Raw genomic sequence first — 27,697 nt, 5'->3', positions numbered from 1 at the left:
GAAGAACCAAAATTGTGGGATGGGGTAGCTGTTGGCACTAGAGGTGTGGGGAGGTTGTGCATACCCTCGACCAAGACTTCAAAATTGTGGCTTAGATGTAGATGGACGGGTGGACGAGGCCTAGTTCTGTGGAGTTTATGGAATTGCTGACTGAAGCACCGCTTTGCCAAATGCTGCATCGTTTCTGGCATGCTGGGTAATGACATAATGAGAAGTAAAAGTGTGGACCAAGGACCATGTTGCAGTTCTACAGATCTCCTATATCGGGATCTGGGCCAGGAAAGTCACCAAGGAAGCCTGAGCATTAGTGGAATGAACCTTCAGCGCGGGGGCAGGTATGTTTGCCAGATCGTAGCATTCTTGGATGATCCATGATGATATCCTTTGGGAGGACACTGGGAGGCCCTTCATCCTGTCCGCCATCACAAACAAACAGCTGTTTCACTTTATGAAACAGCTTTGTTCGCTCAATATAAAAAGCCAATGCATGCCAAACGTCCAGGGAGTGGAGCCTCTGCTCCTGGCTGTTAGGTGAGGCTTCGGGGAAAAAAACTGGGAGAAAGATGTCTTGGTTGGCATGAAAATGTAAGACGGCCTTAGGGAGAAAGGCCAGGTGCGGCCGAAGTTGCATCTTATCCTTGTAAAAGATGACATACGGAGTGTCAGACGTGAGGGCGTTGAGCTTGGACACCCTTCTAGCTGAAGTTATTGCGACCAGGAAAGCTACCTTCCATGATCGATAGAGCAGTGAGCATGTTGCCAATGGCTCGAATGGAGGCCCCATCTGCCTTGAAAGAACCAGATTAGTGTCCCAAGCAGGGTCGGTTGCCAATCCTGTGAGTACAGCCTATCCAGTCCTTTAAGAAAATGCAGCACCATCGGGTTAGCAAAGACTGAGTGGCCTGTCTCTCCTGGATGGAACATTGAAATGGTGGCCAGGTGAACCTTTATCAATGAGAGACAAACCTGCTGCTTCAAATTTAGCAGGTGGTCCAAGATAAAGGGTACCAAAGATTGCATTGGAGAGGTATGGCTCTGCAAACACCAAATTGAGAATCTCTTCCACTTGGCTAAGTAGGTAGCCCTGGTGGATGATTTCCTACTGCCAAAGAGTACCCTCCTAACATGATCTGAGCATGTGAGCTCTATCAGGTGTAACCATGCAGCTTCTAAGCTAAGAGGTGGAAAGATGTGAGATTTGGGATGCTGGAGCTGGCCAGAAAGCTGGGTGATCAGATCCGGAACTAAAGTTGGGTGATTGGGGTGTCCACTAATCACTCCAGCAGCATGGTGTACCAATGCTGGCAGGGCCAGGCTAGCACCATCAGTATCACTGATTCTGCGGATCTTGAGGAGAACCTTGTGAATGAGCGGGGTAGGTGGGAACGGCCTTCCATGGAAGGAGAAACCTGTGTGCCAGTGAATTAAATTAATAAATAAATTAATTAAATTAAATTTAAATTATTTAATTTAATTTAGTGAGCCCAGACTGTGATTCAGGAAGGAGCAGAACTGCAGGCACTTCCTGTTGCTCTTTGTGGCAAAAAAGAGATTTGGGGAACTCCCCACCATTGGAAAATGTTGTTTACCACATCCAGGTGAATGGACCACTTGTGATTGTGAAAAGATCTGTTGAGATGATCCTCTAGCTCATTTTGCGATCCAGGGAGTTAGGAATCCTCCAGGAGTATCGAGTGGGCTATGCAGAAGTCCCAGAGCTTGAGGGTTTCCTGACATAGTGGAGAGGAGCGTGCTCCGCCCTGTCTGTTTATATAAAACGTTGTTGTATTGTCTGTCAGCACTGATACGCATCTGCCTTCCAAATGAGCCTACAAGTTTTGACACACCAGACGAACTGCACATCAGTATCAGGGAACTGAGAGTAGAAACAGCTTTGCTGGAGACCAGAGGACCTGAGTTCTGTGCTCTCTGAAATGTGCTCTCCATCCTACTGCTGATGTGTCAGTAACCAGACACAGCAACGAGTGCTGTTTGGAGAAAGGGACCCCTGTGCACGCCATTCGCAGATCGAGTCACCACTGAAGAGTCTCGAGAACCTGTAGTGAGAATGTGACTACTTTGACCAGTCAATACACTGATGCTAGCCAGACCTGGAGAGGTCTGAGTCTTTGTGACAATGCGGTTCTGGCGGAACCCAACTGAGAGCGCCAACTCAGGACAAATTGCTAAAATAGGGCAGTTACAGCCCAAGGCTGGGGTTTTTTCCACCTCTAAGGCAAACCAAACCAGCCAGACTAGGAGGACTTCGGTCTCACCCCCTGGCTAACCGCAAGTCTCACAAGCAATCTCCTTAGACACTCCAGTTTCCCAGTACTCCCACCAGTGCCACTCGTTATGGGGACAAATGGTTATGAAGACCAATACCCCAGTAAAAGAAAAAAAAGGTTCTCCTGATCCCAAAGGACCAAGCCCCAGACCCAGGTCAATATACAAATCAGGTATTACCCACAAATCACGCTGCTGCCAATCCTTTAGAATCTAAAATCTAAAGGTTTATTCGTAAAAGGAAAAAGATAGAGATGAGAGTTAGGATTGGTTAAATGGAATCAATTACATACAGTAATGGCAAAGTTCTTGGTTCAGGCTTGCAGCAGCGATGGAATAAACTGCAGGTTCAAATCAAGTCTCTGGAATACATCCCCCGCTGGGATGGGTCCTCAGTCCTTTGTTCAAAGCTTCAGCTTGTAGCAAAGTTCCTCCAGAGGTGAGAAGCAGGATTGAAGACGAGATGGAGATGAGGCATCAGCCTTATATAGTCTTTTCCAGGTGTAAGAAACAGCAAAATGGAGTCTGGAGTCACATGGGCCAGTCCCTGCATACTTTGCTGAGTTACAAGGCGTATCTGCCTTCTCTCAATGGGTCCATTGTATAGCTGATGGTCCTTAATGGGCCATCAAGCAGGCTAGGCAGAGCTAATCTCAGCTTGTCTGGGATGTCACCCAGAAGCATAGCATAGGTTTGCCATACAGACAGTATAGAGCCAATATTCGCCATACAGACAGTATAGAGCCAATATTCATAACTTCAACTACAAAACTGATACACACATATAGACAGCATAATCATAACCAGTAAACCATAACCTTGTCCTAGACACCCCATTTGACCCCCTTTATACAAGATTTGGGTGCCACTACAGGACCTTGGTTGCAACAATGATCTATATGGTCCCAGTTTATGTCAATAACGTCACAGTCTTGCGTGTTGCACTATGTACGGGCAAGATGCCATGTGCCAGACGAGTTTTAAGCAATTCCTTGTACTAGTCATGGGGTACTGCCTGAGGTCTTGTATAATGTTGTGCACAGCTTGAAAATGGGACTGTGGTAGGAAAGCGCTGGCTGGCCTGGAGTCCAACACTACCCCTATGAACTCTATTCTCTGAGTGGGGGTTAGAGTCGACTTTTGCACATTTAGCAAGAGACCCAATCTGTCGAATATGGACCTTATCAAATTGACCTGTTGTTTCACTGGCACCCTGGAACAGCCCTTGACCAACCAGTCATCCAGGTATGGGAGAATACCTGAACCTGCCTTTTCCTCAGGAAGGCGGCTATGACTGACATGCATTTGGTGAATACCCAAGGACTGTAAATTGGTAGTGAATGTGTTCCATAATCCTGTGGGGCAGGATTATGGAAATGTGGAAGTATGCATTCTTCAGGTTGAGGGTGGCATACCAATCCCCTGGATCCAGGAACAGGATGATGGTGGCCAAGGAGACCATACAAAACTTTAGTTTCTTCATGAGCCTATTAAGGTTGCGCAGGTCTAGGATGGGTCTGAGACCTTCTTTGGCTTTCGGTCTGAAGAAGTACCAGCAGTAAAAACCCCTTTTTCCTTAGTTCCTACAGAACCTCCTCCACTGCTCCTCCCAATAGGAGGATTTATACCTCTTGTATTAGGAGTTGCTCGTGAGAGGGGTCCCTGAAGGGGGGTGGGAGGAAAGGGTTGAATTGAATTAAAGGTAATATCCCAGTTCTACCATGCGAGATAATTTGGGACCACACATGGTAGGAATGGGATAGACGGGCCAAAAAGGATAGTAACGGATCCAAAATTTGGGTGTGTCACTCCCCGGCGCATCTTCAAAAAGCCTGCCTAGGTCCTGGGGGTTATATTGACGATCCCGACCCCTGGCTGTTAGGGGGTTGAGACTGGTGACGCCGATGGTTTCTGCCCCTTCTTCTATAGAAGTCCTGCCTAGAATGCCCCTGATATGGGCGCAGCATAGACAGGGGGTTAAAATGCTTGTGCTGTGTGGCGGATGTGTGCAGCCCCAGAGATTTGAGAGTGGCTCGAGAGTCTTTTAAGCCATGCAGCTTTGAGTCAGTTTTTTCTGAAAACAAAATGGAGCCCTCGAAAGGGAGATTCTGAATAGAATGTTTAACCTCCCCTGGGAGGCCTGAAGCCAGGAGCAACGATGCATTGCAATACCCGAAGACATGGTGCGGCTTACTGAGTCCGCTGACTACATCGAGGCCTGCAATGAGGTCCTTGCCACAAACTTGCCCTCATCAACCAAGGCCGAAAACTCAAGACTTGGAGTCTACTGGCACAAACTCCTTAAATTTCAAAATTGCATCCCAGGATTAAAAATTATAGCAACTTGAGGATTCCCTGCTAGTTCGCAATGCGAAGCTGGAGCCCTCCAGTGGAATACACCTTCCTCCTAAAGAGATCCAGCTTCTTTGTGTCCTTTGCCCAGGAAGTGGGCCCCTGTTGCCCCTGCCTCTCCTGCTTGTTGACAGCCGCCGCCACCACCACGGAGTCCGGTGGGGGGCACATAGAGAGATATTCGAACTCCTTAGATAGCAAAAAATATTTTCTTTCTAGCCCCTTTGCTGTGGGGGTCAGAGAGGCTGGTGTCTGCGGGTCCTAGTGGTCTCCTGAATTGTCTTAATAAGGGGGAGTGCCACCCTCGTGGAGCCCAGGAAGCATAAAATGTCCACCATAAGGTCCAATACCTCAGTGACCTCCTCCATCTGGATACCCAGATTCTGTGCCACCCTTTTTAGGAGTTCCAGATGGGCTCTACCATCCAGTTGGGTAGGCACCGAAGATGTTCCCACTGCTTCCTCATCGGGGCCTTCTTGACCATCCAGTTCCTCGAAGCAATCCCAGTTATCTGTGACTGTGCCCCTCTCGGTGCAGACTGTGGTGCCGACTGCAGTGTCAACAACTATGTCATCCGCAGTGCTGGCAGCATCCTGGATGGAGCTCATCCATCTGATGTGACCAAGAAGGATCATCCTGAAAAGGACCCTGGGAATTGATGGTATGTCCACAGGGTCCAAAACGGCCACTGTGCTGGCATCTGCAGGAAAGGACTGTGCCATCTCCGGGGCTGTCTCTGCCCTCAGTGCCAGCTACTCCAGGAGACAGGACTCCGCCTCCAAGTCTGCAGAGGAGTCCGAGTGCAGAGACCATGGTGGAGCAGTGCTGGAGAGAGGGCAAGCAGTGCCACATCATCGCCGGCTTGCCCCTGGGATGGCACCGGCAGTCTTTTGTGGTGCGGGAGGCTTCAGGATTGATGCCCTCTCACGCTGGTCGGGAGAGTGCAGGCTCGTCAGGGCTATTAGATCCCTGGCTGCCTCAAAAATCTCTGTGTAGCGAGGAGATCTAAGTCTTCCACTTGACCCTTTTCCACTGGTGCCAGCTCAACGGACCCCTCTGTGGGCCTGGAGTCAATGGTGCTGGTGACCCCAGAGTCCTTCATCAGTGTTGCATCCCTGATTGAGGCTGGTGTGCTGCACACCGATGCTGAAGAACCCGGTGCCTGGTCCATGGGGCTTGACTCCGACTGTGGCCGCAGGGCTGCCTCCATCAGCAATGACTTCAGCCTGTGGTCACTCTCCTTCTTGGTGCGGAGCCAGAATCCTCTGCAGATTTTGCACCTATCCATTTGATGGGATTCCCCCAGGCACTTCAAGCAGGACGTGTGTGAGTCGCCTCTTAGCATCAGCTTCTGGGTGACCCCATATGGCTTAAACCCCTGGCCCTGAAAATAGGAAGGGAATGGGGAAGAGAACCCTGCTAACAAAGGGGTTCAAAAAACTACAGTACATGTACTAAGAACTGTGACGTTGTGCAGTCTATAGGGTTTTATAAAAACTTGATAATAAGTCAATATAATGTAACTGAGATAGTTTGAGAGAAAATACGGTAATAAGTGAATGTAACGTAACTGGGCTATGCTTCATGCAAAAGGTTTCTTGTAAGGTATCATTGCAAAGCTTATAATCTACTGAGTATGATCATCTGATTTGTATAAATGTATCACTCTTGTATCTAAAACTAGAAATATAAAATGTAACTCTGAGGGCCTATTGTAATTGTGTAAAGTGTGGACCATTAATGATGGTTTGGAATCTTGATGACTCCCATTGTCTGCAGATGGCTGTATTTACCTGTGAGTCTTCCTGTATATGTGTGTGCTGGCAAGTGAGTAATGAAGTCTTGCAGTGACATGTGATCATGTCACCTGAACTGGAATCCATCTTTAACCTGGTGCTTTTCCAGTGAGGGGGGGTGGAAACCCAGAGGAACAAAGAGTTCCCGCCTTATGCAAAAGATATATAAAGGGGGGAAGAGAACAGAGAGAGAGAGGAGTCATCATGAAGAATCCCCTAGCTATCACCTGAGCTGCAACAAGAGCTGTACCAGGGGAAAGAATTGTGCCCAGGCCTGGAAGGTGTCCAGTCTGAGAAAAACTTACTGAAACATCTCTGAGGGTGAGATTATCTGTATTTAGTTTGATTAAACATAGATTTGCGCATTTTATTTTATTTTGCTTGGTGACTTACTTTGTTCTGTCTGTTACTACTTTGAACCACTTAAATCCTACTGTCTGTATTTAATAAAATCACTTTTTATTTAGTAATTCACTCAGAGTATGTATTAATACCTGAGGGAGCAAACAACTGTGCATATCTCTCTATCAGTGTTATAGAGGGCGAACAATTTATGAGTTTGCCCTGCATAAGCTTTATGCAGGGTAAAACGGATTTATCTGGGTTTAGACCCCATTGGGAGTTGGGCATCTGAGTGCTAAAGACAAGCACACTACTGTGAGCTGTTTTCAGGTAAACTTGCAGCTTTGGGACAGGAGATTCAGACTCTGGATCTGTGTCTGGAGCCAAACAGGAGTGTCTGGCTCAGCAAGACAGGGTGCTGGAGTCCTGAGCTGGCAGGGAAAACAGGAGCAGGGGTAGTCTTTGCACATCTGGTGGCAGCTCCCAAGGGGGTTTCTGTGATCCAACCCGTCACAGTCCAGGCACTTCAAGCAGGACGTGTGAGAGTCGCCTCTTAGCATCAGCTTCTGGGTGACCCCATATGGCTTAAACCCCTGGGACCGAGGCATGCCCTGGCCCTGAAAATAGGAAGGGAATGGGGAAGAGAACCCTGCTAACAAAGGGGTTCAAAAAACTACAGTACATGTACTAAGAACTATTAACTATTTAAACTATTTACAGGTAGGAACTAAGAGTCCACTAGGGGATCGCTCGAAAATGAAAGCGAACGCTCCAATGACCACTACTGGCAGTAAGAAGGAACTAGAGAGACAGCGGGTCAGGAGGGTCCTATATGGAGCACCATGAAGACGCGACTCCAGGGGACACCTGAGCCGACCCGACAGGTACTGCTAGGGAAAACCTTCTGGCAACTGTGCACATGGCGCGCACATACCTACTTGGAATCAACATGAGCAAGCACTTGAAGAACCACCAGGTTCATTAGCAGTTGCAGTTTCAAGGACAGGTGTGTGTCCATGCTGTGCTTCAAATTCTGCCCGCAGATGCTGAGCTCCTGGGGGATGAAGGCTGTGCTGCTGGCCAACACAGAGATCAATCTGTACTCCACCAACATCCCATTCACCAGTTAAGTCTCCTTCAGCTACCACCAGCAGGCATCTCAACAGCTGACCTGTTATAGTAGTACCCAAAGACCTTATTCAGTACGAGTCCCCCATTGTGCTAGGCACCCTACAAACCATTAAGGCAGTCCAGCTCCTGCCCCATAGACTTCAATCTACTCCTTATACTTCCATATGGCAGGCAGCCAAGTATTATTATTCCCATTTTACTGCAATGGAAACTGAGAGACAGTGTCCAAACAGAATGGTACTTAAAAAAAAAAAAATTAAAATAAATAAATAAATTTACACACACACACACACACACATACACGCACACCCAAACTCTAAATAATAAACAAGACTCAATTTTTTCCCTCAACTTTAAAATGTGGAATTTTCTTGGTGTCTGATTTTAAATATTCTCCTGTGAGACCTACAACTAAATCACTGTAGTGTAGTGTTGTGTTTAAGAACCTTCTGGAAAGTAACTAACTTTTAGACAGAAGTGAAAGTGACTTGAAAGTGTCAGTTTCACTCCTGTTTAATGTTAGTTTCTAGTCTATTATTATTTATAGTGGTCTAACACCCCTAGAGCCCCAGGCAGGTGCCCTTATAGGATGTTTCCAAAAGTTAAATGATCTATTCCAAGCTTGGTGAACTGCAAAAAGTAAGTAGACTAAATGATAGAAAGTAATCTAGATTTTTCTACAATTGTTTTAATTATTGTATTCAAGAGTTAGTAACAGAGTAAAAATATACATTAATATTTTAAACCTAACCAGTGTCCCTCAAGTGACTTGCAACAAGATGTCAGAACATGTTAGTATTAAAGCTGAGTGGGCCTAATATTTATTTATTTATATAGGAATTAGATATACTGCTCCTGTCAGCTAATTTCAGGGTATGTCTACACTACGAAATTAGATCAATTTTATAGAAGTCGATTTTTAGGAATCGATTTTATACAGTCAATTGTGTACGTCCTCACTAAGCGCATTAAGTGGGTGGAGTACTTCCTCACTACCGTGGCTAGCATCGACTCACGGAGCAGTGCACTGTGGAAGCTATCCCACAGTTCCCGCAGTCTCCGCTGCCCATTGGAATTATGGGTTAAGCTCCCAATGACTGATGGGGCAAAAACATTGTCACGGGTGGTTTTGGGTACATGTCGTCACTCTCCCCTCCCTCCGTGAAAGCAATGCAGACAATCATTTCGCGCCTTTTTGCCTGGGTCACCCGTGCAGACGCCATAGCACGGCAAGTATGGAGCCCGCTCAGCTCACTGGTGCTGTTGTGAGCATTGTAAACACCTCGCGCATTATATTGCAGTATGTGGGGGATGGAAGGTTGAGGCAAATCGCCTGGCTGCCAATTTTGAACAGCCAGACACCAGGGCGATTAGAAGAGCACAGGTTGCCGCGCTGTGCATCAGAGAGGCTTTGAAAATTAGTTTCATGACTGGCCAGGCTACAGTGTGACAGTTGTGTGCGTTTCTCCTTGATGCAAACCCACCCCCTTTGTTGATTTTAACTCCCTGTAAGCCAACCACCCTCCCCCCTTTGATCACAGCTGGCAAAGGAAATAAAGTCACTATAGTTTTGAAACCATGCATTCTTTATTAATTAAAAAAAAAAGGGAGATCACTGATAAGGTATCCTGGGTGGGATAAGGTGGGGTGGGGGAGGAGGGAAGGACAAGGCCACATTGCTTATTGTAGCCACACTACAAATCAAAACTCTTTGAATGACCGCCTTCTGTTGCTTGTGCCATCCTCTGGAGTGAAGTGGCTGGGTGCCCGGAGCCCTCCCCCCAACGTTCTTGGGCATCTGGGTGAGAAGGATATGGAATTTGGGGAAGAGGGCAGGCGGTTGTACAGTGGATGCAGTGGCGGTCTGTGCTCGTGTTGGCTTTCCTGCAGCTCCACCAGGCGCCTAAGCATGTCCATTTGCTCCCCCATTAGCCTCAGCATTGCATCCTGCCTCTGCTCATTGCGCTCACTTAATGCTTCCCTGTACTCTGCCACTGATGCTTCCATGCATTCAGTTGTGCCCTATCCGTGCAGGAGGACTGCATAAGCTCAGAAAACATGTCATCACGAGTGCGATTTTTTCGCCTTCTAATCTGCGATAACCTCAGAGACGGAGATGATGGGGGCACATAGAAACATTTGCACCAGCGGGGGAATGAAAAGGGAGAGTAAAATTTAAGATTATACATTTCTGAGAACAAAAGGGAGACCCTTTCACAGTGAATCAAGCAATTCACAGCAGACAGCCCATGTGCTTTAGGTACAAGGTCGCATTTTGCCTTTTATATTCAGCACCTGCCGGTATGTTGACACATCACGTACAGCTGGGCAACAGAATTCGGTTTCCAGGAAGCCATGGTAAGCCAAAGGGTACGCAGGTTTGGCTTCTAACACCTTCATAACATGTGGGAATGTTTTCAAACTGAAGCACTCTCCTTTCCTATAGCAAGCAATGCCGGTTGGGTTTGACATTTAAAAGGAGGGGCTGTGGTTTTTGGGCAGATGTGCAGCACACACTTCCCCCCACCTTTCCACATGGCTATTTGGGATGATCCCTTCACCCCTCTCCACGCCGCATGGCTATTCTCAGGGATGATCCCTTTTAGCCAAGCGCAAACAGCCCAGCATGAACGGGGTCCTTTTACTGTTCCCTTGCAAAAATTCCCTTATATCAACCAGGTGACCATGAATGATATCACTCTCCTGAAGCTAACACAGAAAGATATAGACCGAATGTTCCTTGAATGCGACCAAAACCCAGGACCATACGCTGCCATGCTTTGTGCTGCAATGATTCCAGATTACTTCCTACTGGCTTGGCGTTGTAAAGTGTCCTACCATGGAAGATGAAATAAGGCAGCCCTCTCCAGAAACCTTCTGCAAAGGTTTTCAGTGTACCTCCAGGAGAGCTTCTGGAGATGTCCCTGGAGGATTCCTGCTCCATCCCCAGACACATTAACAGACTTTTCCAGTAGCTGTACTGGCCACGAATGCATTCCAAGTCTTCAGGGCAAATCAAACATTAAACATTATTGCTTTTAAACCCTGTTCTGTAGTTGCAAATGTGCACTCACCAGAAGGGCTTTCTCCGCCTTCAGGGTCGGGGATCCTACCTTGGGAGGGTATTGGCTCCAGGATGATGAAAAGGTGCTGGCTGCCAGGGAAAATGGATTCACAGCGTGCCTGCTGCGCATTCTCATCCTCCTCCACAAAATCCTCCTCCGTGTTGCATAAGACTCTCCCCCCTTGCAGGTGTCCATGGACAGTGGTGGGGTAGTGGTAGGGTACCTCCCTAGAATGCCATGCAGCTGATCATAGAAGCAGCATGTATGTGGCTCTGACCCAGAACGACCGTTTGCCTCCTTTGTCTTTTGGTAGGCTTGCCTGAGCTCCTTGACTTTCACGCGACACTGCTGTGTGACCCTGTTGTAGCCTCTGTCCATCATGCCCTGTGCGAATTTGGCATATATATTAGCATTTCTTCTTTTTGATCGGAGTTCTGCCGCACAGATTCTTCTCCCCATATAGCAATCAGATTCTGTGTCTCCCGTTCGCTCCATGCTGCAGTTCGCTTGCGATTCTGGGGGGACTGCATGATCACCTGTGCTGCTGAGCTCGCCACGCTGACCAAACAGGAAATGAAATTCAAAAGTTCCCAGGGCTTTTCCTGTGTACCTGCCTAGTGCATCAGAATTGAAAGTGCTGTCCAGAGCGGTCACATTGTTAACAATGTAACAGAGCTATTGCAAGCTGAGAAAGATGGGTCCTTCAACCAAGGTTAGGGTGGGGAGAGGATTGAAGTCTCGGGGAACCAAATATAGGTGAGAAAAAACATCTTGAACAAAGCCTGTATCTCGCTAGATTAAGTTTTAGACTTTTACATGCATGTTTTCACTTTTATTTGATTGTAAATAACTTTACTCCTCTTAGTTGGCATCACTTAACCTATCTTCTTTTGTTAATAATCTTGTTTTACTATTAATATAAATCAACTCAGTGTTTTGTTTAAATGGAAGGTTATTTACCCCCGTTAATAAGCTGTGATGTGTTTTAGTGTCTTTAGAACATGCAAACCTTATTATTTCTCTGAACTGAAATTAGGACTGGGAGTGTGTTGGGGTTATTTTGCTGATTGTAACCAGTGTGGTGGAAGCCACAGTGGGGCTGCAGACAGGCTCCTAGGGCAGAGCTGCTAAACCAGAGCTGTCTAGTACAGATGCACTTCAAGGTGTGACCTGCAAGCTTGCAGGCTAGTTGTGAGCATCCCAGGTTAGGAACTACATCAGCAAACCACTGGAAGGCATCAAAGCTAGCAGGACAAATGGTGACAATGCCTCATGGGTGTGGACTGCATTCCAAACCTGTCTCAGAAGCTTAAGCCACACCTCAGGGAGTGGCTATACATGCAATCTCAAAATGCCATTTTTACAGCCATTATTCAGGGTGCAATATGATTTTTTCCCTAACATCAAGCTGCCAACAACTGGCTGCATCTAAAGAGAGCCCTCATTTGCCAATGTCATGTGACAATAATAGACTACATTCCCAGTTACCTGCGTAACTCTGAAAGGAAAGTATACCTGCCCACCTACTCACCTCTGGCAAAACCCTAAATAAACATGCCATTTAGAACTCTACTTCAGCCTTCAATAAATGATATATCAGACCAAAATTGGGAGCAAGTTTCCGGACTGAAAAACCTGTGCCAATAGGTGTTGCCATCGGCCTCCCAAACTTTTACCTCCTCAGACTATTGGCTAAAGCACAACACCACATCCCATGCACCACCTATGGTATTTGGTGAGAGGTAGCATGTACGTAACACCAAAACATACAGGGTTTTAAGATTCTTATTGGCATCTGAAATTGCACTTAGGAGCAAATAAGCAGCTAGTGCAGATTGTAGTGCGCTAACGGGAAGTGTCCCCTACATCCAACAACATTCGGGAATTGGGCCGTTGCCTTCTGTTCTAACGTGAAGTTTTCAAATGTAGCCTTATATTATACTTTACACTGAAAACAAATTCACAGAATAGAAAAATTCTGGTTTAAAATCTTTTAATTAAACATTATCCAGTACCTGAAAATAAAATTACTCATTTTCATAAGTAAGACACGGTTGTTATAGTATGAAAATACCCATCAGAATATTCAGGATTCAGGAGCAGAAAGATCTCCAAACTGCAAATAGGGTAATAAATTAATTGTACTGTACGTTGCATCATTGTAGTACAACTCTATTAGCAATAGCTTAATATGAATAAAATTACAATAAGATCATTTTCCTAATTGGTCACTTTAATTATGTAACTTTTCTCTGCCTCCCTCCACCAATCACCATTCTCTACCTGCATCAAAGATAAGCTCCGGTCATCATTTTCCAGGCCTTTCATCACCTATCCCCACTCCACCTAGCATCTCTGAATCACTATCAAGATGTCGATTCCCACTTGTGATTGGACCAGCATACCACCTTCCATCACCCACTCGTTAAATTTTCAAACAAGTACCTTTGTTCTTTCCTCCCATGCTGCCACCTCAGTCTTAGGAGAAACTTCCTGTAAATATAGGAACATGCAAATGTAGGGCTGGGAAGACCTCAAAAAGTCATCAAGTCCAGCCGTTTGTGTTACGGCAGGACCAAGTAAACCTAGACCATCCCTAACAAGTATTTGTCCAACCCATTTTTTAAAACTTACAATTATGGGGATTCCATAACCTCCCTGGGCAACCTATTCCTTGAGCTTAACTACTCTCATAGTAAGAAGATGTTAAGAAAATCTTAACCTAAATCTTCCTTGCCGCAGATTAAGCCCATTACTTCTTGTCCTACCTTCAGTGGACATGGAGAACAACTGATCCCCATTCCTCTTTATAATACCTCTGAACATATCTGAAGATCGTTATAAGGGCAGTCATCTTTTCTCAAGTCTAAACATACATAATTTTTCAACCTTTCTCAAAAGTAAGATTTTTTTTAAAAACTTTTATAATGTTTGTTGTTGTCCTCTGGACACTCTCCAATTTGTCACATCTTTCCTAAAGTGTGATGCCCAGAATTGGGCACAGTACTCCAGCTGAGGCCACATCAGCACCAACTACAGCAGGACAAATATCTCCCGTGTCTTACATATCATACTCCTGTTAATATACCCCATAAAGACATTAGCCTTTTCTCGCAACTGCATCACTGTTGACTCATTAAACTTGTGATTCACTCTAACCCCCAGATCCTTTTCAGATGTACTACCGCCTAGCCAGTTACTCCATATTTTATAGTTTGCATTTGAATGTTCTTTCCTAAGTGTAGTGCTTTTCACTTATGTTTATTGAACTTCATCATGCTGATTTCAGACTAATTCTCCCATTTGTCCCAATTCTAATCCTGTCCTCCAAAGTGCTTGCAGCCCCTCCCAGCTTTGTGTAAATTGTTCCAATAGTTAACTTGCCTGGACAAAGGTAATTAATTCTGTTGTCGTATGGCATAAACCACACCGATTCATCAAATACAAGAGCAGCAGGAACCACTGTGATCATCTAGTTTGGCCTTGTCTATTGACAGATAATAGGGCTACCCTGATCTAATTCTCATTTGAACTATAGAATATGTTATTGTAGCGGGGCAGTTATCCCGCTCCAGCCCTGAAGGGGTTAAAACAGCCCTGGGAAAGGGCTGCTCCGGGGAGCCAATAGGGTAGGCTGACTGGGGAAGCAGCCACAGCTGGGGCTACGCCCCAATCAGGCCATAGCTGGCCCTATAAAAGGGCTGTGAGCCAGAGGCTGAGTAAGGAGGACTGGGCTGCCTGGGAGCTGATAAGGGTACCTGGAGTGGAGCAGGGCTGGGGGAAGGCCAGACGAGCTGGGGAGCTCCAGCCTGGGAAACACTCAGGCTGCAGGCCTTGCTGAAGGCCCAGAGCAGGTACTGGGGTTGCAGAGGTGTACCCCAGGGTTAGGCAAAGGCAGCAGGTCCAAACCCCCATTGCCAGTCATGAGTGGATTACAGACTGCAGTCTGCCCCAGTGAATGGGGACTAGATGATGACTGGCAGTAGCCACTGAGGCAAGGTGGGGATAGAGGATTGGGGGTTCCCCTGGGAGGGGAGACCCAGAGATTGCGGGAGTACTGCAGTGGGCAGAACCCTGACGAAAGAGTCACCGGGGTCTGGGAGGGACCCCTGGGCCAACGTAAGGCGAGCCACCGGCCAGCAGAGGGCGCGCCGGAGCTGGAGAGTTAATTCCCAGGACGACCAGCAGGAGGCGCTGCACCGGTGAGGGGTCGCCTTGCTACAGTTATCAAAAAATTTCTAGTCTTGATTTAAAAACCGTCAGTAATGGAGAATTCATCACAGCCCTTGGTAAGTTGTTTAAATGGTTAATTACCCTCCCCGTTAAAAATGTGTGTCTTATTCCCAGTCTGAATTTGTCGAGTTTCAAATTCCAGCCACTGGTTCTTGTTATACCTTTGTCTGCTAGATTAAAGAGCCTTTTATCAAATATTTGTTCCCCATGTAGGTACTTAAAGACAGCCTTATCCTTCTTAAGCTAAATAGATTGAGCACCTGGAATTTATTACTATAGGACATGTTCTCTGATCCTTTGATCAGTCTCATGGCTCTTCTCTGAACTCTCACAATTTATCAACAACCTTCTTGAATTGTGGACCCCAGAACTAGACACAGTATTCCAGCAGTGGTCTCCCCAGTGTCAAATACAGAGATGAAACAACCTCTCTACTTCTACTCAAGATTCCCCTGTTTATGCATCGAAGGATCTCATCAGCCCATTTGGCCACTGCATCTTACTGCATCCTTGTATTCAGCTGATCTCCACCATTATCCTCAGGTATATTTCACAATCTCTGCTTCCCAGGATAGAGTCCCTCATTCCGTAGTGATGGCCTAAATTCCTTGTTCCTATATGTACAATTTTACATTCTGTCTGTGTTAAAACACACATTGCTTGATTGCATGCAGTTCACCAAGCTACCAAGATCACTCTTTATTGGTGACCTGTCCTCTCTATTATTTACCTCTTCCCAATCTTTGGGTCATCTCAAAACATAATCTGTGATTATATGCTTTCTTTCAGGTCATTGACAAAAATGTTAAATAGCACATGGCAAAGAACCAATCCCTGTAACATATACATCCTTAGGGCTCAAAGTAAGCATTAGAGGAAGGTGAAAGTCATTCCATAGAGGATGCTTTGTCAGCTCACACAGGTAGTGTCTCTAGCTAGATGGCCTTTCTCCAATCCAAAGGCTAAGAAAAAGAGCTCTTGAAATCCATCCAAGGTCTGTTGTTATGAACATTGTGAGGATGCCATTCCATTATCCTCGTTTTCTGAAGAGGAAGATGTACTCTCCGCACAGGTGCCACCTAGAAAGCACTCATTTTCCAAAGCCAATCTTATAGGCAGCCCATTTCTCCCTGTCCAGAGAAGAATTCAGGTGCAAATGTGTCTTGTAATTAATGAACCATAGGAAATGAGTGTCAGCGCACAGAGCACTCTCCGTTTGAGATGCAGATCTAGCTTTTGACATCAACACCCTTTTTGACTAGGTTGCCCTGGTTGGACACTTGCATCCAAATTTTTTAACCTCAGTTACTACTGAAAAGCCAGTACACTTCCTTATCAATCCCTGTATGGCACCACAGGAACAGGACTTCCAGTTTGGATCTGAGCAGCGTTTACATTTGTATTTTCCCTGAATCTGTGCCAGCACCTTCATTAAAGGCTCTTACATTTCCTTAGTTTTTTGAGTCATCTCCTCATGCTCAAACATCTTAATCTTGTACTCTGAAACACTCACTCTCTTCCCTTGAACTTATGTCTGAAGAACTCCTCTTGCAGATCAGATATCACTCCTTTCCCCCTTATGCATTTCCTTCAATGTTGTGAGACCCAAGGATGAAGTAAGAGTAAATCTCGTATAGCCTTAAGTTCTGTGGCCTTTCTGGATGAGCACAGGAGTAATTGCCCATTGAAGAACATTGGAAGAAAAGCTATCATCTCAAAAACCACCTTCCCAAGAAAAATCTTAGCCTGTCCACCTAAGAGGTGATACCATAGACTCAACTGCAAGAGAGACCTGTCCTTGAGGTGGTCCCTCCTACTTATTCTGAATAGTCTAAGATGATATCTTCCCTTTGTAGTGTTTCTAAGACTTTCCAGATAATACTTTGTGTAACCCATATTCTGGACAGCTCAGTGTCTTCAGTTCTGGAAAAAGCCTCACAAGCCATGAACTGGGCATGTAGAGTACAAGCATGGTGATGTTAACCATCCATATGTTATGTTGCTGGAATCTGCAAGTGGTCTATATTACCAGCCTACCTTTATTTAATCAGAATATCAGGAAACCATACTGTATGTATCAGATCCCCCAGAATAATTTCACCTTCTCCTTTACATGTTCTTACCTAGGCTCCCTAATGGTCTTGGCAATCTTAACGGATCTAAAGGGAATTTTTTTTTTAAATCTGCTTAAGATAAGATAAGAAGTCAAGGAAGAAAGATCAAATGTGCAGGAAGACTTACTTTTTTCCGGTACTTTCTATACATATTGTAAATTATTAAATTGGTATAGCATACCCTGTGATTTTCACAGGGTAACTGCCTTCCCATAATTGCTCTCCCACCACAGGCTGACAGAACATAAAGACCACAATTCAAAAAGTAGCATGCTATTTTTTCTTTAGAAAATGTGTGTGGTTGTGTAGGTTTATGTAAGTAAGTTTTTTAAACTATATGTATAACAGCCAATATATGTATGGATTTTTTTAGTAGTGAGTAAGGTTCTATAGCCTATTAGTATACAATCCACCCAACAGAGCAGATGTCGCAGGGAAATTGCTGGATAAAATGTATGAAAGAGAAATTGAGCAGTGTGAAAAAGGTCTAGAGGGTAAAATTGTTAATCTGAGTCTTGATGGATCGAGCAATGTCCACAATGATCCTGTTGTATATGCTTATGTGACAACAGAAGACGGGAATATCTTCCTTATAGAAACAATTGCTACATCAGGAAATGCACACACAGCAGAATACTTACAAGAAGTAACAGTAAAAGCTATAACAAACTGAAAAAAAAATTCAAATGTCTAGTACGCAGCTTGGTCACAGACAATGCTGCAGATGTATCCAAGATTAGAAGAAATTATTTAGAAGAGAGTCCCAAGCTAACAACATACGGTTGCAGTGTTCATTTGATTCACCTCCTAGCCAAAGACTTCAGTGTTCCAGAAATAAAGGCTAAGGTTTTGAAATCGCAAAAAAACACTTCTGTAACAACCATTTTGCAGCAGCTGCTCTGAAAAAAGTGGGAGGAACCAAGCTAACTCTCCCACAAGACGTGAGATGGAACTCAGTAGTGGACTGTTTTGAGCACTATATCAAGAACTGGCCTAATCTGATGATAGTTTGTGAACAAAAACGTGAAAAAATAGATGGCACTGTCACAGCCAAAATTCTCAACATTGGGTTTAAGAGAAATGTTGAACACATGAGGAGTTAGCTGAAGCCTATTTCTGTAGCCTTGAACAAAATGCCGGGAAATAGCTGTTTTATTGCTGACGCTGTTGAAACTTGGAAGGAACTGAGTGAGATCTTAAAAAGAAAAATATGCAATGACAGAGCTAAATTACAAACATTTTAAAAAAAAAAAATGGGACAAGTATTATCTCCAGCTCATTTTCTTGCAAATATTCTCAATCAGTACCAGGATCAAACCTTAACTGCTGAAGAAGAGAGTTGGCTAGGACATGGACATCCAACAATCATCCCTCCATAATGCCAACTATAATAAACTTCGGACCTAAGGGTGAACCATTCAAGAAATATATGTTTGCTGATGATGTTTTAAAGAAAAAGTCACACCAGTGAACTGGTGGAAGTTACTTAAGTACTTGGTATCAGAGACTGTTGAAGTGATAATCTCACTTTTAACAGCAGTAGCTTCTTCTGCCGGTGTAGAAAGAATATTTTCTTCCTTTGGATTAATTTATTCCAAATTGAGAAATCGTTTGGGACCTAAAAAAGCAGGAAAGCTTGTTCTTCTTTTCCAGATTATGAACAAACAAGAAATCAAAGGTGAAGACGACTGAGTTAGCTGCAGAAGCCAATGTTTTAAGTTTCTCATTATGTTATGTTATGTTCTCATTATGTTCTGAGCTGTTGACCTGGCTGACATAGTCCATTTAATTTTTGTTTCTTGTTTTTTAAATATTTCATTTAACTATTTTAGTTAAAAACAATTTTAACAAAAACAAACCTGATTTTAAAATTTGTTTATGTTTAATTAAATTCAAAAATTCATATGCTGGTTTTGCTAAAATATATGTTTGCTATTGAAGAAAAAAATTCAAAATACATAACATTGTTGTTTTAGTTAAATAAAACAATTTAAATGTCTGTCTGGTGATGTTCTCCTCCTAATACAGCATGGCAAGAAAATCCTCCAAATATTAATGATTAACCTGTTGACTTGGAGATACACCTCTACCCCGATATAACGCTGTTCTCGGGAGCCAAAAAAATCTTACCGCGTTATAGGTGAAACCATGCTATATCGAACTTGCTTTGATCCACCAGAGTGTGCAGCCCCGTCCCCCTGGAGCACTGCTTTACCGCGTTATATCGGGTCGTGTTATATCGCTGTAGAGGTGTATTTATGAAGTCATTGGGAGATGAACTATCTGCTTCAATTACCTTTGGTAAATGAAATAACCAAACAATCATTCATGTTCTGAAATAGCTGTAAAACTAATCTGAAAAGTTTTCAAAATAAATCACTTAAATATATAGTGTGTACCTTCTAAAAATGAAACCTACATCTATCTCCGAGTTGTGAAGAATATCTATTAAGGTTATAACAACCAACAAGAAAGCACTTTTATGTAGAAATCCATGATTAAATCGAGTCTTCCTGACTAGTGATTTAAATCAATTTGATTTAAATCAAATCCAACCTGAGTGTCCCTCAATGGGATTTTTCCAGGATCAGAAGATGGCATTAGGGATTTCTCCATAAGAATCATATTGAGTCACAGATCTCTATCCCACCTCACTCTGGTTTTGAGGTTGCTGCAGTGGGCACATTTTTGAGAAATGTGCACCTCCCCTAAGCAACGGACGCACTGCGAGTGCCCATTGGAGACAGTCATAGCATCCTTGCACAAAGTGCATCTTAAAACTTAGAGCCTGGCATTTTCATTTTGTGTCTTTTTTTTTTTTTTGGAAACATTTCAATGAAAGAGAAAAATGGATAGGTTTCTCCCAGTGTTTTGTTTATTTAGAGAAAAAGCTAATTAATTAAAAACGGAAATGTAAGCCTAAGAATGAAAAAGTTAAACAACTATTTTTAACTCTTTTCTAGGTTTTTTTCGACACTGCTTTTGGAGCTCGGTCTGCACCCAAGAATGATTGAGAAGGAACTGAGGGGGTCAGGCCACGCGAGTGCTCGATGAAGCACCAACAGCACAGTGAGACAGCCACTGCGCCCGCACGCCCCAACCAGGCACTGCTAAGGAAAATCTCCAATCAGCGGCACTGGGACACACCGACACCTGAAGTGGAGAACCCACAGGGATAGCACTCAAAGAAGAAATTAAGGTTAAAATTAAAGCTAGCTATTTATCTTATTGACAAAATTAAGACCATAATCAAAGCTGTTTCTATAGTGAACCATTTCTAAACCTACACTTACAAATATAAAACAGATCATCATCCCAAAAAAGAACAAAATCTCGCTAAGGGCAATACACTCGATGTAGTTAAAAGAGAGTTGAGAACAAAGAAAGGAGACAAGATATTTAAATACATCATCAGTTAATTTGAGAATTACCTGAAACAGAAAAGAAATATAATAAAAATCTATAATGGAAAATTGTTTGTGGCACCTGTCAATTTATTTTCTCCAAGACATTGTCTGCCACAATGCATATGGCAAAGTACCTCTATAAATTAATAGAAATGACCACACCTTATGAAGCAGTGCTTATTTATCCAAGAGTCAAGAAGGATGCACTTACGCAATTGCCTTTTCCAGTCTGCTTCCCTGTGATCCAACTATCTCTCCTAGTGTACAAAACACTTGTCCCAAAAAATCCTGAAAAGAGAGAAAAAAAATGTCATAAGACACCAATACATCCTGTTTTTATATTGATCTGGTCTTTGAACTTTCCTAGAACATATTTATCCTGTTTTTCATTATTGAGCTTTATCTGTATATGCATTTATATTCTGCCAAATAGCGTGGGATTACACAATGATTCATAAATCAGACTTTACTTATATTTGATATAAAATTAGGTACATTAAAATTAGAAATACGGTAGTATGTACAGTATATAATGCAACACATCCCAGGTTTTTAAACTAAAAGGAGTTTCTTTCAGTTACTCTTTTACATTCAAAATTAAACTTTTAATTCTTTTAATACTTTCTTAGAAACTTAAATAGCATTTTCTAGCAATAATTCCCCTTTGCCTGATTTTTTGTCCTTTATTTTCAAATAAACCTGAAATTTAACTTTGATTTCTGATGACTATTTTGTGCACCTGTAACATCAGTGATCTCTGGGTATCCCGAGAGTAATGATTAGGTTTAATTTACAGAAGCAGAGCACAAAATGTTTCATCTACTGCTTTGTAAATTATTAATCTCATCAATAAATGTAATTTAAATAAAAATAAGTATAAATGAGTATGTCTATCAGACTCCCCCGAACCAAACTATAACACAATGGACTGAACTCTACAGTGATTTGTATCTTATACAACTTCAGAGATGTCACTGTGACTTCAACTAGTGGAAAAAGTGTCCCTTTCATGATGGATACTTCCTTTTTTATTCTGGTAAGGCTACTATGCATACTGGAAACCAAATCACATTTCAAAATCCATCTCACTTCAAGACAAGAGGCATTCCAGAGCATCTATTCCCATAAATTCTATACCATAAGTTATGAGAAAGACCTAACTCAGTTTTACAAATTGACAAATGAAGACCTATAGTGGTTTAATTCCTTTAGTGAATAAGTACTTTAGATAGAAAACAATATTCATATTAAATAGAGTGATTGCAGTTCTCATCAAGATAACTAATGGCACAAGAATCATTCATTAAGACATGCTGCACAAATCAATATAATAATCACAAATAAATATACAGTCATTAAATGCAAAGTTTCAAAAATGTCCTTGTATCCTAAAACACTGCTATAGAGGTTTGACAATATTTTTATACATGTTTAAATAAGGTACAACATACAGAAGGACCTGTTGTCTCAAAACATCCATCTGTGATACGAATAACTAAATAGGAAAAAGAGCCTGAAACAACCACCCTCAATTCCCTTTAAAAAAGCTTCAGTTGACTTCAGTGGAACTGTAGATGCTTGATAACACTCAGGAATTACTCCATAAATACAAAGTTACGGTCCTATGAAACACCTGAAATTCACATGGAAACATTGACAATATAACTGTTAATTTATCTTTCAGAAATATCAAATGAGAGATATACACAAATATATTCAGTAATAGCAGACTTAACATTTTAAAATGTATGACTTCTCTACATTCAAATAAAAGGTAAACTTATTTCCATAGGCATGACACTAGGTAAAGTGAGGTTCTGTGGTTATTGACCTTGGAAACTAGGCTATGTTACTACAGTGTCTGTTTTGCAATTTCGATGAGATCAATATGCATATTGACCTCAATGGTGGCTGTTGGGTGCTCAGCGCTTTAAAAAAAAAAAAAAAAAAATCAGGCAGGTGCCTAAATGTGAACTTAGGAGCCTAACTTCAGTCTCTTATGTTTAAAAGCACTATGTGTGTGAGAGAGCGTGTGAATTGTGTGAGAGAGTTATAATATAGTCTTTTGTCTGGTGAAAAAAAATTCCCTGGAACCTAACCCCCCCCCCCCATTTACATTAATTCTTATGGGGAAATTGGATTTGCTTAACATCGTTTTGCTTAAAGTCGCATTTTTCAGGAACATAACTACAACGTTAAGTGAGAAGTTACTGTAATGTATGAGGGCATAATGCAGCTCAGAGAAAATGTGACCTCACAGTAACCAACCCAAAAATAAGACAGTACCAACTGAAGTTTGTGGTCATGGATGCTAAGCTCCACAGACCTCATTGGGGAATACATCCATACAAGTCATGGATCTGATCAGGGTGTAGCATCAGAATTCTATAGCTGCAGTGCAAGAAACAAAAAGGGGAGTCCCATGGACAATGGAGACTATTTTAAAAGCATATGGGGATGTTTTCAAAGGCAATGGGTGCCTTGAAGGAAAGCTGCAACTGAAAGTAGACAACAAAATAGAACCTGCATGCTGCCCATGAAGGAAAATACCAGTGGCACTTTGTAATTCAGTACTCAAGGAGCTTGAAAGTCTGCAGAGTAGGAGTATCTCACCACCTTCAGAAGCCAGTACAGCCTGGATAAACAGCAGGGTGGTGTAAAGAAGTCATCAGACATATTCTTCTGCACAGACACACAGACATTGAACCAGGCACTGAAGAGATGTTATCAATTGCGGTCAGTGCATAGCAACATCTTACCAGGACTTCTCAAAGCCAGACTTTACCATCTGATGTGAGGAATGAGTCTGGCATGTTGACAACCTTTGCAACATCATTTGCTCACTACAAATAGCTTTGCATGTTGATGGGCATATGGTCAGCACCAGAGGTGTTCCAGAGAAGACTCACTGCTTAGGTAATAATGGCAGATGATCGCCTCATTGTAGTGAAGAGAGTAATTATACAGAAGCTGAATCAGACCATAGCAGAAAATTACAGGCTTTTATACAGGGATACAGGAAGAACATAAAACTGAACCCAGAAAAAAAATGGTACTCAGACAGCATGAGGTGACATACATTGGATATCTGCTCATAGCAGAGGGACAAAAGCAGATCCCAACAAGATAAACACAATCAGAGATATGCCAGCTCCAGTGGATGTGAAAGGGTTACAGCACTTCATAGGAATGATAAATTTTCTGACCAAGTTCTGTCCACTCCTGGCTTCAGTAGCGGAACTAATATGTCAGCTCACTAGGAGGATATTGAGTGGGACTGGGAAGGTCCCCAACAACAAGCATTTGGCATATGAAACAAATAACAGACATCCATCCTAAAGTACTACTAGCCAGGAATGCCAGTGACACTTCAGCGTAACACACTAGATAAAGGATTGGTCGTAGCTCCCTTGCAGGAGCAGTCAGTCGCTTATGGCAGCAGAGCCCCATCAGAGACTGAACAGGTGTATGCCCAAATAGACAAGAGCTTCTGGCTGCAGTATTTGGAGTGGAGCAATACCATCAGTACACATATGGCCGGCCCCCGAGTAACAGTGAAATCAGATAATAAACCCTTTCAGACAATAATGCCTTTGTAGTGCTCGAAAGAGATTGCAGCGCATGTTGATGCACCTCCAGCACTGCCTGGTAGAGTTCAATTACTGTACTGGTGTTAGCTGGCATCCTGAGCAAGATATATATACCCAACATCAGCAAGATGGGGGAAGGGGATTAGGACGCCAAATCCACTGACATGATGCACAACTTCCCAGTTTCTACAGCAAAGCTGATGGAAATCAAAGAGGCTACAGAAAAGGCCATCCAAACTACAGGTGGTCAAGAGAGCGATACTAGTAGGGTGGCCAGAACACAAAAGCCAACTACATTTGATTCTGCTGATTTGCAGTCTCTTGGTTCCCAACAAAACGTTGCCATTATCCGGAAGTAGCACAAAAAAGGTTAAACAGATCCTTAAGGAACTTCATGGTGAGCAAAGACAAAAAAGGGGGGTGGGGAGGGGAGTGAAAGGTTGTAATGGCAGCCAGATGAACTTTGACTGAGCTCAGTGATAAACCCAGGAGTTTTAGATTTAGCAGGAAATAAAGAGTGGGTGTAAGGTGAACTCAAGAGGAAGTATGGATTACACCAGGCTTAAAAATGTTTCCACTTCTGCTGGTAAATTTTCCTTATGATGGGTTTTCTACTGATGATCAGTTCTGCTTGGAGAGAGCCATCTCGGAGCCAGGCTTTGAGGTGAATTAATGAGAGGTTGGGTGAGTCATGGCTCCTGATTCCTGGGTGAGGAGGTCTGCTGTCAGAGGAAGGCAGAGGCAGTTGCAGGGACTGGGAATCATACCTGTTTTTGGCCAGGATGGCACTATGAGGATGGCCACCAGTCTCTCTTGCTCAGAACCTTGAGGAGTGACAGAGATGAGGGAATAAGGATATAGTAATATTCAAAGCCAACAGGTAAGGACAGCATCTCTCAACAACTTGCAACTGTGTCCTCCTTTCAAGCAGAACCCTTGAGACTTCATATAGGACGGTGTCAACATAGAGATCTCTCTCTGGTGAGTCCAAGTTAAGACAAGTTTTCTGAAATACTGCCTTGTTCAGTACCCACTTGTGGTCATGACAGAAACACTAATCAAGGAGTCCACTATGTTGTTCTGCAATCCCAGTAGATAAATAGCTGAAATCTCTATGCGGTGGGAGGTGCACCAATTCCAAAGTTTTATGGATTCTAAGCGTAAGGCTGGGGGGGTGGTCTTTCTTCTCCTTGGCTCTTTAAAGAATATACTGCTCCTCTATTGTCCAGGGTTACTCTGATCAAGTGTCAGGAATTAGCTCCTTCAGCTGAGACTGAGGACTGGCCAGCCCAGTCTCCACGTAAATTAATAAGCTCAACTGGGTTGTGGTAGGACTGCCTGATTGGCTGAAGGGAGCCAGCAGGTCTGCTCACCAGCAGGTCATTGGCTGCTCAACACTTATGTCCACAAATGTGATTACTCCCTTGACAGCCTTGTCCCCAGTCTTGCTCCAGCCTTTCCCCTACCTCATTCACAGCCTTGTTCCTGTCTTACTCCAGTCCTCTGCTTCCCTGAGAGCTCCTGACTCCAGCTCCGATGCCCCAGCTTGGCCCTTGGCGCCAACCCTCAGACTTGACCCCTGGCTCCCACACCAACCACTAGGCATGACTTCTGTGCTAGCCACTGGGCCTGACCACCCACACCGCAGTTGTAACATTGAGTGGCCCTTGATGTTGGATAGGAAGTGATGGCAAGCATATCAGGAGAATGTAACAATGGAAAACCCTTACAATTAATGGATGGATCCAAAAGGTCTTTGTGGGAGTTGAGGACTCATTGAGATATTGATACCCCCTTAGACAGATGATGCTTGATGGGTGTATAGACAGACCTGAGCCAACGGGAGTGTAGTCTTGCCAGGGATGTTACAAAAGGACGAGCTGCCATGTGGTCCAGGGGTTGAAGGCAAAACCTTGCTATGGTTTGCAGGCTTTGCTTTATCATGGAAGTGAGACTGTGCATTGTAGTGAACCTATCCATGGACAAGTATGTTCAGGAAGTAGCGGAGTCCAGACTGGCTCCAGTGAAGTCTATTGATTGTATAGGTATGAGAATAGATTTTTCCATATTGAGTCAGATGCCCAAGGAGCAGAAAAAAGATAGGGCCTCATTGGTTACCAACTGCACTTTGAGAAAGGAGCAATCCTTAAAGAGCTAGTTGTTCTTGTGCTTAGAAAGGCGCCAATCCTAATACAGATGCTGATGCCACTCACTCAAGATTGTTTCTTGGAAGGTTTCTCAGAATGCAACATGGTCTTCTTTGGCAGTATTAGGGTCACCATACTGGAAGATGTAGACACCTCAGCAGTAACCCATGCTCGGACATGTCGTCTCTTTTTTCTCAAGTCTCTTCCCCTTCTTTTGGTCTCTCTTTCCGCAAAATGGAATATCTTTCTTTCTGATAGTCTGGAAGACTCTGAGGGTCCCCCAAAGCCTTTTCTTACCGAAGCCAGGATGGTCACCAGAGCGAAGAAAGGCTGAAGCCAGGGAAGGCCAAGTTGGAAGGTAGGATCAGACCAGGCAAAGAAGAATGAGGCAGGGGAACTCCGCAAAATAACAAAGGTATCTTAAATAAATTATGAAATGGAAAATATATATATATATAATAAAAATAAAAATAAAAATTCACAATCCATTGTCGTCAATTGCAATCACCAGATTTTAAACATAATAAATTTCATGATTTCAGCTATTTAAATCTGAAATTTCACCATGTTGTAATTGTAGGGGGTTGACCCAAAAAAGAGTGGGGGGGGGGTCGCAAGGTTATTGTAGGAGGGGGTTGAGGTACAGCTACCCTTACTTCTGTGCTGCCTTCAGAGCTGGGCAGCAGAAAAGGCAGAGCCGCCGGCAGCGAACCACTGCCCACAGAAGTAAAGATGGCATGGTATGGTATGGTATTGCCACCCTTACTTCTGCGCTGCTGCCTGCAGAGTTGGTCCCTTGGTCAGCAGCTGCCACTCTCTGGCCGCCCAGCTCTGCAGGCAGCAGCATAGAAGTAAGGGTGGCAGGGTATGGTATTGCCACCCTTACTCCTGCACTGCTGCTGGCGAGGCGCTGCCTTCAGAGCTGGGCACCCAGCCAGCAGCCACCTCCCTCGAGCCGCCCAGCTCTGAAGACAGCGCAGAAGTAATGGTGACAATACCACAACTCCCCTAAAATAACCTTGCACACCCCCTGCAACTCCCTTTTGAGTCAGCACCCCCAATTTGAGAAACAATGGTCTCCCCCATTAAATCTGTATAAGATAGGATAAAAGCACACAAAAGACCAGATTTCACTGGGGGGAGAGGGGGGGACCAGATTTCATAGTCCATGAGGCATTTTTCATGGCCCTGAATTTGGTAGGGTCTTAACTATATACTAAAGAAATAAAAACAA

General features: G+C 43.7%; 1 protein-coding gene across 3 annotated transcripts in view; it reads right to left on the bottom strand.

Moving 5' to 3' along the window:
- Window positions 1-27,697, bottom strand: part of CPNE8 (copine 8) — a 263,816-nt gene that overhangs the window by 162,647 nt on the left and 73,472 nt on the right. For 2 of the 3 annotated variants that reach the window (XM_034766921.1, XM_034766915.1), the window contains exon 6: window positions 20,938-21,014. In XM_034766921.1, the coding sequence (XP_034622812.1) occupies window positions 20,938-21,014 (77 nt within the window). Of the gene's footprint in view, window positions 1-20,728; window positions 20,751-20,937; window positions 21,015-27,697 lie in introns of those variants that run through there. The other variant, XM_034766934.1, reaches the window with a different exon arrangement.

Source organism: Trachemys scripta, chromosome 1 (genome assembly GCF_013100865.1).
Source record: "Trachemys scripta elegans isolate TJP31775 chromosome 1, CAS_Tse_1.0, whole genome shotgun sequence".
Classification (NCBI taxonomy): Eukaryota; Metazoa; Chordata; order Testudines; family Emydidae; genus Trachemys; species Trachemys scripta.
This window is presented reverse-complemented; position numbering and strand designations above follow the sequence as displayed.